The sequence below is a fragment of the Pseudomyrmex gracilis genome, unplaced genomic scaffold, assembly GCF_002006095.1.
Source record: "Pseudomyrmex gracilis isolate BER0280 unplaced genomic scaffold, ASM200609v1 scaffold_16, whole genome shotgun sequence".
NCBI classification, from domain to species: domain Eukaryota; kingdom Metazoa; phylum Arthropoda; class Insecta; order Hymenoptera; family Formicidae; genus Pseudomyrmex; species Pseudomyrmex gracilis.
Window position 1 is genome coordinate 846,289 of NW_018020600.1, and position 15,532 is coordinate 861,820.

The following is a 15,532-nucleotide window of genomic DNA, read 5'->3' on the forward strand; positions in this document are numbered from 1 at the left end:
TCTATTTTTATCAGGATTAATTGTGCATTTCGCATTGTGCACCGCATTCCTTCGGTGATGCGCAAGAACGCGTTTGTCTTACAATAATTGTTCTACAAACATTTTATTGAGTGTTAATTGTGACAATAGTCCGCTCTGCTACATTTTATTTGCGTTTTAGCAATTGCTCGCCACTTCGTTCGCAAATCGCTTTTGCGAAGTGCAACTGAAGTTCATCTACGCTGCAATCTCCCAAGATAACGAAGAAACGCCTGTAGGCGATGTCTCTCTCTCTCTCTCTCTCTCTCTCTTTTTCTCTCTTTCTCCCTGAAGGTCTTGGCGACGGATCAGCTTCTCAAGTCGTGATCGACGAGGCGAGCAATCGATCTTGAAAGTCATTCCGTCGCTCATGAACGGCCGGGAGTTCAAGTCGGAAAACCGATATAGGAAAATCGCTTTTTAGGGTTATCGCTCGCGCGAGGAAAATCGACCAAATGTGTGTTATATCCGCGACTCGTTTTCGCGCTCGATCGACGTGACTGCCCACCCCTTTGCCTCTCTCTGTGTCGTAGACGCAGGGCGAGGCAATGAGGTGGCGGTGGGCAGCGTCGCGTCACGGAAGCGCCCTGCTCGTCCGCTGGAAGTGCGAAGTGGAAGAATTAAATCGTATTTCAACGTCAATGCCGCGGAAAAGCAAGCGCAACGGCGGGATAGCTTTGGGAATACTCAGTCACGAGCGTAAAATCCGAACTCCCGTGCAGTCGCGGAACGCAATTTAACTTTTAGTCGCTCGCGCGAGGAGCCGCGGGAGAGAGAGAGAGAGAGAGAGAGAGTGAGTCTCTCCGCTAAATCACCTTCTTTCTATCCCGTGCGAGTTTCTCCTTACGTATCCTCCCGACCGCGTCTCTCTAATCCGTCTCTCTCGTTGTTCTCGTCCTTGCTCACCACCGGGTGCTTAATATGCAATCACGCACTGGGAATGGCTCCCAAGAGCGGTTCTCCTAGACACGTCCGACTACCAGATCGCAATTCCGCGGATGATTCGAAGCCACTCCGCGCGGCAGATAGACAGACACAAACGCGATCTCAAAAACGAACGACGAATTCGCGATTCTAAATTTGAAATTTGTTTCCATTTTACACTCGTCTTCATTAAATTCGTATCTGTATTTCTAAAACTTTAATTTTACGATCGAAGCAACCAAGTTGACGAAACTTCAATGTCAGATATAAATGTGCAACTGTACAAATTATAACTCTAATTTTATTAATTTTGCAACAGTTGTTGAAAATGTATTACATTTGATTGCAAGTCAGTGCACACAGTGAAATATGGGTGCGCTCATTATTTACATCGTTCGTAATTAATTCAATTGACGATATCCTTTTCAGTAAGGTCGACAGTGTACTATTTTAATTGACAAGCTGCAATTACAACGCAATTTACGTAATTAAATTGGCACAGTTTTTGATGAATAACGAGGAAAATGGTAATTATCGGCAATAAGTTGACTCTTGTTACGAAACGGATATTTTATCAGAATCGTTCTAGTATTCGATATCTCTCTATTAGCGAAAAAACAGTGAAATTCCATATCATATTTCGTAGCAGGCGCTGGTATTAATGATACAGCAGATATTAATTACATAGCCGTGTTACTCGAATTTCATGACAGTTGCGAATATCGTTGCAACGATATATTTTGTAGCAGTGCACGCTGAGACGTACTGATCGATTGTGTGTTGCAGCGTTGACGCCCGCAACCGCCGGCAACTCAGCAACGCCCGTTTTTGGTCGTCGCCCGCGGTATTGGGACCAAGAGCTTATTTTGTCACGGCGACGAATCCAGCTCACCTCACCATTGATCGGCTGGAAAGCACGGACCAGGGAATCTATCGGTGCCGGGTGGACTTCAGAAACTCGCCGACGCGGAAACAAAAGACGAACTTAACCGTTATAGGTGAGCGCGCATTGTGTCGCGGTGAAACTCAATCAAGCGGCGATCGCGCGCAACAATTACAGTCGAGTCCTTTTGATCGAGGCGTGGATAATGGAGGTCGCGTCAAGTATCACGCAAGAACCATTTTCGAGATCTCTTTTCTGAGAGGCCACTTGAGGCCTTCGTGTATTTGAGGTGCGCGATTCGACGCTAAATTAAAATCGTTCGAATTTCATTGCGCCCAAAAGTTCCTTCTGTCTCCCGATTTGCCATTTCCCGATTTCTCGCGTGCGTTGACTTATGAAACTCGGCACTTTCCGGCGCATGAATTAATCGCGACGTAAGCCGTGGTTTGCTTCGCAAACTGAGCTGCCGCGGTAATACACCGTACTTCGTAACTATATGACCTGTTTCGGGAGCCATTATAACAGTTAATTCTGCTATACACAACGCGCCGGAAGTTGCGTCCGTGCATCGACCATCGCGCGATACAGCGCTCGCGCGCTGACTGTCGAGTCGCTTGACAAACGATCGATTAACATCCCGCGCCGGATTCTAACGACGCATTCGCCTGTTCGCACAGTGCCTCCGTCGAAGCCGATAATATTGGACGGGACGACGAGGAAACTAAGGGACGTCGAGCAACCGTACAACGAGGGAGGCGACGTAAACCTGATTTGCGAGGTTCGAGGTGGCAAGCCGCCCCCGAAGCTGAGGTGGTATCTCGACAACACCGTGATAGACGAGTCCTATCACTACGATGCCGAGACCGAGGTAACGCTTAACCACTTGGTGTATCCGAAAATTGGCCGAGAGCATCTCAAGACGAGACTGATCTGTCAGGCCAGCAACACGAATTTAGTGCCACCGGAGACAAAACTGATCGTCCTCGATATGAATCGTAAGTCTCGTTGCTTTTTATTTTCGCATGCTTTTTTTTCCCACTGCAAAAACTCTGCGACTGACTCTAGTTTTTATTTCCGAATGAGCACAATATGACCCAATTTTGTTCAAAACACCGCATTAAATGTCGCATTTGCGTATGCTGTCATAACGGCGTAATTTTAATTAGCAATATTATGACGTTACGCAACATTTCAACATATGTATATAAATTAACCAAATGACTCTGCGCCGGGTGTAAAAATAGGTCTCCTCTCTCTCTATCTACACACGCTCAAAAAATCTAATTTAATATATTTTATTTTGCTAAAAAATTATATATATATAATACAATTGATGATAATGATGATTCGAGTACGCCAAATGTTTTGCACACGTGCGCAGACAGAGAAGTGAAAAGATTTTAATTCGGTAATAGGTCACGCAAGAATTAGTTGAGTCATAACGTCGCTTGCTTCGGGCGAAAAACGAAGGCCGCGTTCTCGATGATGTTTAAAACGAACCTTCGATTACACCTGAATACATACTACACCATACTGAGTGATGAATCAAGAATGTCCTACTTAAGCGGCCCAGTTTGTCAATCTCCGTAATGTTGCATGTTCGTGCAGTGTAGGTTTTTGTTATTTCCTTTTTTACGAAAATCGCAATTTATCAAATAAATGTCGTATAATTTGCCCCAAGAAGAGATTATTTCAAAAGCGGAGAAAAACTGTAGATGAATTTGTTAACGTTGTTCGCAAGTATATTCTTTTATCTCGGCATGAAAATGGAATCGCGAAGCAAAAAAACAAAAAACAAAAGAAAAACGCATAAATCACAATAACAATTATCTTGCACGTTACATTTTTATTTTCGAAAATCGGCTCGAATATCGATACAAATTATTGTTTATACTTTCCCGTATTTTGCCGCGTACAGTCGTTAAACATAAACGTGCCCGGTGGACGTAAAGTACCGCATATATACGTAGTTTCATGTAACCATTAATGTAAGTACGCAATTATCGCGTGCATAACGAGGTACGAGAGTTCTCCATTTGCACGTTGAGGTGAACGTGGAACTAGCGACAAGCTGACGCATTTCGCGAAAGAAAAAAGCATTTAAGAACGTTCCATGTATTTTCCGTCCTTTATCTTAGGGATGATGATATCGTGTCTCGAATGGGTTGTTTAATTTTACTTATGAATAAGAGATGCGTGTCGCTGCGCCTTTCATAATGAAGTCACCGATCTTCAACGTGTTTAAAACGTAACGCTAGTCACAAGTGCAAGCATGCGGAGCATAATTCATTCTGACAACCATCGCTTACCGCGAGTTAAAAATCTTCAGTTTGTCATTTTTCACGAAATAAAATAGCATGTACGAGAACGAACTGAAACATTCGAGTTCCACGATAAAGAGCAATATAAATATTTTTTTTCTCTTTTTGTCAAAAAGGAGAAAGAGAGAAAGAGAGAGAGAGAGCTGTGTATCAGGTTGATTTCGACAGTTCTCGTACTCCGCATTGTTCAAGAGACCGCTCCACCGGTCACAGGAGGTACATGCACCGAAGGCCTTTTCACGTGGTCCCAAGCCGGGCCAAGGTATTCACGTGCTGAACCTATTAGTCGTCTGGCCGAGATTGGCCGATGGAGATAACGGTAACGCCTCTTGCAAGACGGATCAGTGAATCGCGTGCCTCTCGGCCCACAGCTTCGATTCCATGTGTTTGCCCCCCCGCGACGGCTTGGCGTGCGACAGCGCGTCCGTGTTCGAGCGTTGCTTGTCGGAGTCGGTCGATAGACGTGACGGAAACACGCGCGCGTGTTGAGATCGTACGTACGCGCGGATGGGCCTCGTGTTGGAAGGTAAGAAAGTGCACGGTGAGATATCGTGCGAGCGGTGGCTGGAGAGTTCGACTCGCGTAATGACCCAGTAACGTCATTCTCTTTGGTCGGAGGTAAAGCCGCGCGCGAGGGTGTGAGAAGAAACTATTCGAACCAACAGCGATAACGTTAATGTAAACACGCGTAAAAGCATTAGTACTCGACGGAGCTGTAAGAGGCGCTAATTCTCAGCCAATTGATCTCGCCGATCGCACGTTGCCGCATACACCACCGCCAGCGTACAAAGCTTACTACAAACCCTTTATGCGTTAAGGAATATCCTACCCACCACGGCGCGCGGCCGGCCTGTATGTAATCCGCGATATAAATGTTGCAACGCACGCCAACTCTGTTTAACGCGACACGATAATAACAATAATATCAAAAATAGGATATCAAATAGGAACATCGCCTGGTCTGCATACAAATTAAAGTTTTATACAAGTTTATTTGAAATTAGATCTTCAATCGATCATTCAACCGTTACGACAAATTAAAATAATTCTTTCGGTTCCTTTTGGCAAAATTCGACGGGATTGTTTTGTTTGTTTTCGTTTCAAGGAACCGGAACACAAAGCTTTTTGATAGTTGTGCAGACTTGTAACGCGCAAACTAACTGACCCTATTAGTCATACAAACAGTAGACGCGGGCATGTTCTCGTGTGCGAATAATTTCGTACATTTCCCTGCGGGTGATGCTTATTAATTCACACATTTCGATGTGCGCCGAATTTGTTCAACAGAACAAATAACAGTAAGCAATGTGAGTTTACGCTCTCTTGCGTGCTCGAATATGCGTTAATTCAGTTTTAATACATACACAACGTGACATACATCTCATTGAAATTTTGAAGGGAGTAATTAAATGTCTTTCAATAATAAATTATTAGTCGATTATATAATTTGATTCTTCGCGGTTCGTGATAATCCCAGTTTTGTCCAGCCCTCAATATTAGACAGCAGTTCTAATAGGTGTTTTGAGAGAATTTAATTTGCTGTAATAAACAAATTAAAAAGCTAGTCAAATAAAGTGTAAATTAAAACACTTGTATATTTCTATATTTTACAACGTCGTTCTCTCTCTTTCTCTTTTTTTCTCTCCCTTTTGTAGCAAGATTTGATCGGTGAGAATGTGAAAAATAAGTAAGCGGAGACACGCGAGATGCGTGACGAAGCTGGCGTGACGGAAGCTTTCGAACTGGTCTTGATGTGTCTGTATCGCGGCATGCAAACGTTCTCTTTGTTCATAAATTTTTGTTTCAAAAGCCGAGCGCGAGCAATTTTTCGTGCTGTTCTTGGTGATTCATGCCACGTACCGCATACGGCGTACGTTCAAGAATTAAAGTCGGCATCGATGTGCTCGGCAAGCGCTCGCTAGACTTGCCAATTGCAATCGCGCTAATTTGCATCCGGTCGTGTGTGCACGCAATGTACGCACACTGGCGCGCGACTTCACGCGCGCTACGCTTATTCGTGCGCGGTCATGCGCATCGGGGGACTGTTCATTTGATAATAATTAATAATCCCGTCCCGGCGGGGTCGTGCGTTTCCATGGCGCGCGGACGAACATCATCGTCATTCATCAGGGAGCTATCTCGACTTCGTTCCCCAATGGCGATAAGACCGGGAGATTTCTCTTCGCCGAGAGCCATATGCTTTTCGTCGACGTTGCCTCTCTCCACCGGCATTGATTTCGGCCCGCCGCGCGGGAGAGCGCGCTTTCTGACGGAGCAGGTGGCCGTTCAACCGGCTGGAAATAAATAGGAAGGTGCGAAGAGCGTCGGGTTTGATAAGTGTGCCGCCGCCCGTGTGTGTCGGCTCGTAGAGGAATTATTCGAACGAACGATAACGCTACAGTAAACACGCGTGAAACCATTAAGGCTCGACCCGCAGCGCTGCGCACTGTAATTCACGGCCGGGCTGTTCGCAGGCGTACGCAAATGGCCATCGCGAGCGGGTACAGCGCGTCGATAATACACGAGTGATGTACATTACGATGATAAAACGAGCATGGCCAGCATCGTGACGTAAGAATGTCGCGTTATGATGTGACCGAGCTGCTGAGTTACAATCGGGAACCGCATCTTTAACGCCACATGTGTGAGAACATGCATGAGAAGTACAATTTGAGGACTTATAAAAACTGTGAAGCAGACATTCCGTTCGATTGTACTTAAACGTAACATTTTCAATTTGCAAAACTCGAATGAAAATTGCAAAAATTAACAAGTTGCTTCGTAAAAAAACACATAAAACTGTGCGAGCGCGATACATCTAACGCGAACCGATGGAGCGAAGCAATTTGTCAAAGCTGTCGGCGATCGCTAAATTACGAATGACGAAAGAATCGCAATGTTCGAAGGCTCGATTTCACAGTTATATATCGTTGCGCGGGAATCAAGCTATTTCGCCGGGCAATAGCACCGCCGGCTTTGCGTGCTTTTGTTCTAATTGAACGTCGAAAATAGATACAATCCTTTCTGTTCGTTCCTCGGGAAACGTAAGGCGCGATCACGATCGACGTACACGCGATGCCCGGTATCAAATTGATGCTCCCGTCGATACAACTCGCGCCACTTTGCTATCTCGGGTCTTCATACGTATTTCAGATCCACCTCGCGCGCACAACTGAGAGCTGCCTGCTGTCTCTCTCTCTTTCTCTTTCTTTCTTTCTGGAACGTAATCGCACCCAACATGTTTTAATTAAAACCTAATCTCTCTCGAGACGTCGCCAATAAGAGAAGCGTCTATTTGAAGCGGATAATGCCGATTCTTCATCGCGTGCGCAACAAAGCGGCTTTCACGGCGGATCGCATTATCGCTCGTGGCATTAAAGCCACGACCAAATAGATCCTCTCGATTGGCGGATGAGCAAACGCAAAAGTTGATTATTTGACTGAATGAAAATTTTCACAAGCGCAAATAATATAGCGACGATTATCAAACTTCGTTCCCAGACGTGTGTGTGTGTGCGTGCGTGCGCACGTGTGTGTCGGGAAGAGAGCACAGAGCGAAACGGAGGAATCAATTTCAGAGAAGTGGCTACCAACTAATGGCAATTAGGGGTTGTACGAGTGGCCGGCTGGTCGTGGCAGCGCATAAGCGTGCGCTGAAATTTACGAGGACGACATCAGCGTGATGTTACGAATAGCCTGGGATTACGTTGATTGCTTGCGATCGATATGGATATCAAATTCTTCGATACAAGCGGAAGTTTACGAGCGGCAACGCGCGAACACATTGAGAGACAAATGTAAACTGACAAATGTCGACTTTCTCGCACGGAAAACGAAAATATATATTCTCACTTGTAGAATTAATTTGATTTTCTTTGCGATATTCGTTTCAATTCTGATATTAAGGTCAAGAATAGACTTACATATCAAAAAGTGATCTACATGATAATGCTTGATTTTCGGAGTAACAATAAAAAAGGAACCTTCAGAATAAATTGTGTTCAAAGTAATAATAAATCTTTTTAGATCACTTTTTGCGTGTTCTGTTTTTTAATCGTTTCGACTTGTTTTATTATCGCGTTTTGTTTTTTATTTTACCGCCTCTGATAGTATGCTTAACTTTTTGGAAATCGTGTACAGACAGTAGTCGTCCACATTCGGCCTCCGCGAACTCCGGGAACCGGCACGACTCTCTTGCGGATTTGAGAATTAAATAATTGAAATTTATCGCTATGTCGTGCCAAGAGCAGGGTTTTAACCTCGACTTTTGCGAGTGCTTTCGCATAGAGAGAAAGAGAGAGAGAGAGAGAGAGAGAGATAGAGATAGAGAGAGAGAGAGAGAGAGCCACGTCGTTCTTTAATTCCTCTTGTAGTTCGCAGTTCTCTTTCTCCGGAATTTCGAAATAATTTTACGTTTCGTATCTACCCTGGAATTAGACACTCCGAGTTATACATTTTCATGGTTATTCTGTGAATTTTTTTCGATTGTTTAATTTTTTTCTGGATTTTCTTTCTAATGTAAAACACGGTCCTACCGTTTGTAGTAATGGAGCGTTGTTTTCGCTCGCTAGGGAACAACTTCGAAACGGTAGCGATCCGCATAAAGTTGATTAAATCAAGGTCCCGTCGTCGCAGAAACTCAGCTATGCGCACAGACGACGCTTAATGATACAACTTTGTTTATTCTTGCAACGTGTATTTTTTTTTAAATAATACAAAGATAAAGGAAGAAAGAAATTATAAATACACCACGCAACTTTTATGTTGTATCTGTAAGGACAAAATTTTCGAAGTAAAAGCAAGATTGCTTATAGTAACAATAACTGTTTCTTTCTTGTTGTTTGTTTTTGTTTTGTAAACGTAGATATCACTTTGAGATATATTTTTGAAAATATTACCAAATCACACGAGCGAGCGATATGTATACGCGCGTCATTTAATACATTCTTTGCGTGCGTTTCGTAGTTTATCGCAATTTCAGAAAGAATCTTTGCCATTTTTTGTTGTTGCAGTAAAACCAGTGATGGTTCAGATCTTAACGAAGGAAACGCGAGTTTCGGCCGACAAAAATTACAACGTAGAATGTCGTACGAGCGGTTCGCGGCCCGAGGCAGTGATCACGTGGTGGAAGGCAAACAAGCAGATCAAGAAGATGGCTCAGAACGTAAGTCAGCTATACGTCTATATATGCATGCGTATATTGCACGAGTTCAGATAAGCGATGAAATTGCACTGTACTGTGAAACGAAAATAGATGTCGTTCTAAAGAGGAAAGCTATGTCATTTAAATGCGGTGGAAAGCAAACACTTTAGCCTCCTTAGTAAAAAGTTCTTCTCTCTTGTCTTTTATTTGAAGATGTTAAACGTCGGCGCTTTCGGTTCGTAACTTCCCGGCGACGAAAGCAAATTTATAATGCTCTTGTTATAAAATGACGCAAGTAAAATTGAGGGTGAGTAAATTCGACTACTAGACTTTCCATTGAATCTCTTTCTCTCTCATTTCAGTCCGTAGAACATTTCTGAACGAGAACTCGTTTCATTTCAGAAAGCAAGATTATACCATTGTGGCGCAAAATTTTCCTCCGTCGGTTTTCTCAGTATTACGTATTGGTTTTGTCGCGAGATGGATTTTAGCTCGGTCAACACTGCGATGATCCGTCCGATCTTCGATGGGAATAACCGGCAAAATTGCGCTTGCATGTGAAGAAAAAAGCGCAGTTGATCCACGACTCGTCTCCCCCGAGTGTCCTAGTTTGATAAAGTTGCACCGCGTGTTTTTATCGGGACGCCTCATCGGTCATTAATTTTTTACATCGGTCGAACGTGAGCTTTCGTGTCGTCGAGTCTTGGTGAAAACGATTTAGCGCGAGAATCATCGCTCAAAGTGCGGCGCACAATTCGGAGGGAAATTCGTGAAATTCGACGTCCCGCAACTTCCCGTAGTTTACGACGATTTTCGTCGAGAAGTTAGGACGACGCAGCAGTTATTTCGTTTTTCTTGCGGCCGACTTCTCGTTCGTCCCGTCGCGCCTCGATTCCCGACATTTTCCTTCTTCTCTGTCGCAGTGACAGAGGGAGTACAGAACTTCGCCACAGCGATTCAGTGGATAAACGCGATGATAAACTTTCAAGGCTTAACTTTCTTTTCCTATTTTCGACGTAGACGCTTCTTTCCCACGCGGCCTGTGGCACGAAATGTTTTACTTGAAAACGTTAAATTTTTAAAACGTTTCCGACTGAATGTAAGTATTCTTCTTTCTTTTCGCGATACAACTTCATCATAGCCACTTCGCGAAGTCGTTTCATCCTTGTGCTCCGCAATTTGCACATAAAAATCGATTCCACATTTATTGAAATCGCTTCTTTCTGGAAATAGCTGCGTTACATTGTTGTATCAAAGTAATACACAATAGAATAGTTGTCGAACACGAAACATTCAACGATACCCTTTGTAATTATTAAATGATCTCGTATCTATACAATACACGCGCGCGTTTTCATAATATTATGATATTCGAGATAATTGCAGCATATATATTAAAGCAACGCGCAAACTATGTTACAGCTGCTACATAATAATATAATTAGGTTGGCGTAAAACAAAAGTGAAACAATTAACAACAAATTCACTGTATATTTCTATGGAGAAGCGCAACGTTATAGATAAAATAATATCTTGAAACAATCTGTTACACAATATGTTTCATAGTTACCATCTCGCAATTTGAAATATTTGTATTTGCGTTATTGCTGCATTAGTCATTTTTATTATAACGCGTAAATCACTAATTTCAGGTACAAACAAGCATTGGGGACAACAAGCTTTATTGCTTATAAAAATATTGAACATTTTCACAATTTCTACAACAGAACAGCTATTTCTGTTTTATGCTTATTTTATACATTTTTACTGCGCTATTATTCCATGATCATCCGTGAGCGAAAATGTGTGAAGCACTCGCGACGGCCATTACCGCATACACGATGACCGGAATAATCGGGATATTTCGCGAAAAGTTGTATTATGAATTTTTTCACGTTTATTACACGAGTAAACACGTTCGTACATCATAAAAATTTCAATATATTCCCGTTCGAAAACGCTACACAAATTATATGACAAAACATTATTCGTGTGATATAATCAAAACGCGAATGAGAAAAGCGTTTGTTTTTCGAGTTCAAATTCTTCTTTTGTTTGATATTGAGAGACATCAGCTGTATATCTACCTCTCGTGTTTTCGCGTTTTTTTGTGTATTCTAGAATCGGATTCGTAGTTTTCGCACTGGTGTGAGAAAATAATCTAAACACCGTCGCGCGCGCGGAAATTACGCGCGCTTTAACTTTATTCGCGTAGACACGCGAAACCGATTAAGTAAAACGTTTTTCCGTCACATCCATACGGTGGATTTTATCCCAGAAAACGGGGGTTTCAAAATACCACGTCTGCAACATTCGGTCGACGCATGCGAACACTATGACCGTAACGTCACTACGATCTATTCCGCGCGATGTATCGATGCCGGTGTGTCGGACTGTCCGGAGGGTTTTATCGGAAAATTCGATCGCGCGTCGCACTGAGGTGCACTGAAAGTGCAACGTGGTGGAGCTTGCAAAAAAATACGAGAGAGAGGTAGCAAAGTAGAGAAGGGGTGGGAAGAGAGAGAGAGAGAGAGAGAAAGAGAGAGGGTAGACAGGTGCAATGATAGGTGAAAGTGTGTAAGAGAGCGAGAGACAGCAATGTCACATTCATCCTGACGAACCATTACTTCCATTCATCGTATTCGCGATACTGATACGTGGCTTTTCCGATATATATGCCCGATGGCACTATCATTAAAATGACATCGTGAAAACGCGCGGGAGGAACGCGGACCATGATGGAGAGAGGAAGCGTCAGCGATGTGACCCGCTCCCGCTTCGACCTCCATTTTGCGCCGTTGCTCTAAGCATCATAAATCTTGAAAAACTGTTAATCCCTCGCGCTCTTTTATTTCGGCATCACTTCGATCTAACAACTTCCAACGATGTTAAATTAATATTAGCAACAAACGCGTGACGTTCTACGTAAGAAACAAAAAAAAACAAAAAAAATGAACGGAAATGATGTTTTTGCGACACTGAGAAATGAGAGAGAAATTCAAGTCACGTGTCCAGCAAAGATAAGATACGGGAAGCGTATCAATGTGCTGATTTAGGTTGATTTGATTAGTAGGCCGCGGCGTCTGCGCTCTCGGCCGTCCGAATATCGCAAAACTTTCGGGGAACCCGATTAATTCCGCACGAAATGCGCATGTTTAATTACAGTATCCGCTCGAGAACAATCAGAGCCTGAGTATCCTCAGCTTTGTGCCAACTATAGAGGACGACGGTAAATATTTGACATGCCGCGCGGAAAATCCTGCCATACTCGACAGTGCGTTGGAGGATAAGTGGCGGCTCGACGTACAATACCAGCCGGTGGTCAACCTGAGGATGGGCGAGACGCTGAATCCGAATGACATCAAAGAGGGCGATGACGTGTATTTCGAGTGCATAGTGCAGGCAAATCCGAAGGTGTACAAGCTCGCCTGGTTCAAGGATGTAAGTGCGATAATCTGGGTACTCGCGTGTCCCATCACGATATCCGAAGAAACATTTCACGGCATATTTGCGTTCCGCCGTGCTACAGCCGCGGCGTCGTTGCATTTGTTCTCTCTCCGGTTTATGCAAATTTAATTAGTTACTCATTAGATAACTTGCGTGCGCACAATTCCACGTGCACATTTTTTTATTATTATTATAGTTTGCATTTATATTATGGTTTATAATGCGTGAACGTTCTCACGTTTTTTCATATCACATTGTAATAAAGGAATAAAATTCTCATTACGGATTTTCTCAATCGTCAACGTCGATTTTTTTTTTTGCGTTGTGTGTTTTCAGGGTAAAGAGCTGAAGAACAATTCGACGGCCGGGGTGATTTTCAGCGATTTTTCATTGGTGCTGCAAGGTTTGACTCGTTATTCCGCCGGCGATTACACCTGTCTCGCGGCGAACAGCGAAGGAAAGACCGCCAGTAATCCGGTGTCTCTTCAGATAATGTGTAAGTCGAAAGCGCAATTAACAAGTCTTTGTTAATAATTAATAACTAAATTATACCGATCAGAAATTGGCCCGGGTAAACAATAACGTTGTAATGGCATTTGAGCGTATGTCCTTCACAACGGCGTCAGTTCCCCAATTTCGGTCTCGCGCGGGGCTCACAATCCCTCGATAATTACTTAATCGATGGTAAGCAACTCCGTGTGCACACGGCAGAGGCGAGCGCCTATGGTTTGTCGAACGCATGAGAAACGAATCCCTTCCCTCTCGTTGTGGTGAGAAAATAGGTTGGCGAAGGCGAGGAGCAGAAGGAGGGATGAGAATAGGCTGTATAGTTTTCTGTGAGAAACACGGAAACGCGGGTTATTCTATTAGAATGGTCGGTGGCCCTGGTGCCTAGCCCGGCATATCTGCATCTTGTAAATGACCTAAGAGGGAAGGAAGGACTGCGATGCATATTCAGTATATGTAAAGCATAAGCTGAATATTCATGTGTGGGTGAACGCAGGCTGTGGCAATGTGCTAAGCTAGGCCGTAACAGACATACGATAGAGCGCACGTAACCGATGGAGGATCGCAAATCCATCCTCATATTTTAAATCCCCTTCTCTTCGACGCATTCCGATGATGTCAATTTCCAACGTTCGCGCGAGATCCAGAACAATTGTGACAGTCGCGTCACAATATGCGTTTCTGTGTAATATCGCGTCTAGCAATATTTTTACGACATGATGCAGCAAGAAAAACATTTTGTTTTATGCATTTTATTTGTGTATACTTTTTTCATCTATATATATAGTTCAAAATAAAAGTTATTTTAACGTTCTTCTGAGAGTACTGAAAAAAGTATTGAAAAAATAGTTTGCACGTAGTATGTATATATATTTTGTATTTTTTCTGTATATATACATGTATATACACTAAGTGTAGAAAGTAATGAGATGTGCTACAAGATCTATGGATTTTCTGCTCCACAACTACAAATAACTTTAACTGTTTGCAATGCAAATCGTATAAGTACGGGAAGCTTCCTGGTCAACGCACATTTGATTCACAAATTTAGAAGTTTGTTAACATCCATTGTTCTACACGTGAATTAGAGCATATTTAAATCTCTCTCTCTCTCTTGGTAACTTTGAATCAAGTAGGAATCACAAATTCTAGTTCGTACATTCTCTACGTTTACAATCTTGTCGTTAATTATCAATCCCCACACAACTACACAAAAATTTATCTGTTTTTTTCTTTTACATCTACAATTTTCTGTATGTGTGTGTGTGTTAAAGCTTAGAGAACAGTGAAACATTTTGATTGAAAAAATTAATAGATCGAGCATTGATCGTCGGCTATTGAATGAATAGGTAAACAACATGTAATAGAAGTCACAAATAGATATCCTGTGATACAATTCGAATTCCGAACATTTATTATGAAAAATCTAATTTATTTTATTAGAACAGAGAAAAAAGAAGAGATCGTTGAATGTTTTATAAAGCGGAACAAACGTCGGCCCAACAATTTGTCTGGTTATTCTAGAGAAATTGCGAAATTATTCAAGCTGTACTTTCCAACACACACACACACCAGCGCAGAAATATAATGTTATCTTTCGTCACATTTAACCTTTATCTCTCTCTCTCTTTCTTTCTTTTTTAAATCGGAAATTTCAATAAAATAGTGAAGTTTTGTGAAAAAATAATTTTTCTGAATAAAAAGATGAATCAAATAAGAGAGACTGTTTTGATGAAGTGTTTGAATAAAAATAAAACTCGCGTATATACTGAAAGACATGTCTGTATATTAAAAAAGCATCTCTTAGCATTTTGCAAAGCAATTTTTGCTTCAGGATATATCGTATTAAACATAAAGGAGATCAATCTGATTTCTCTCTCTCTCTCTCTCTCTCTGTCTCTTTCTCTACTATACTACGTATCTCTTATTCACAAACTTCGAGATCGAGCCATGACGTCTCTCCCGCACAGGGTATCTTCCTTTAGTAAACAGATGTACTTGCAGCCTCGCTGATACGTCGATATACAGTAACGCTGCTCTACGGCAGCATCTCCCGAACTTCTCATCTTAGCAATTAATTTAGTACCACAGAGAGAGGAGAGAGAGAGAGAGAGCGACTGTATCAAATTGCAACCAGACAGTCTCTCCAACCGTGATTCCCAGCTTCGGTCGTAAATCATCACTCAGTCCCGTGCGGGACTTCCGCGTGTCATGGCCTATCGCAAATACCGATGTCAAGGGAATTTCCTATTAGACTATCGATCGACCGTGCGGCGGGCTGAGCGCTGT

The 15,532-nt window shown here is 42.7% G+C and overlaps 1 protein-coding gene across 5 annotated transcripts in view; it reads left to right on the plus strand.

The window, feature by feature from the left end:
• Nucleotides 1-15,532, plus strand: part of LOC109864023 (hemicentin-2-like) — an 89,079-nt gene that overhangs the window by 57,569 nt on the left and 15,978 nt on the right. For all 5 annotated transcript variants that reach the window (XM_020444813.1, XM_020444816.1, XM_020444815.1 and 2 more), the window contains exons 4-8: nt 1,729-1,940; nt 2,503-2,820; nt 9,159-9,310; nt 12,455-12,730; nt 13,073-13,232. In XM_020444813.1, coding sequence (XP_020300402.1) covers nt 1,729-1,940; nt 2,503-2,820; nt 9,159-9,310; nt 12,455-12,730; nt 13,073-13,232 — 1,118 coding nt within the window. The remainder of the gene's footprint in view (nt 1-1,728; nt 1,941-2,502; nt 2,821-9,158; nt 9,311-12,454; nt 12,731-13,072; nt 13,233-15,532) is intronic.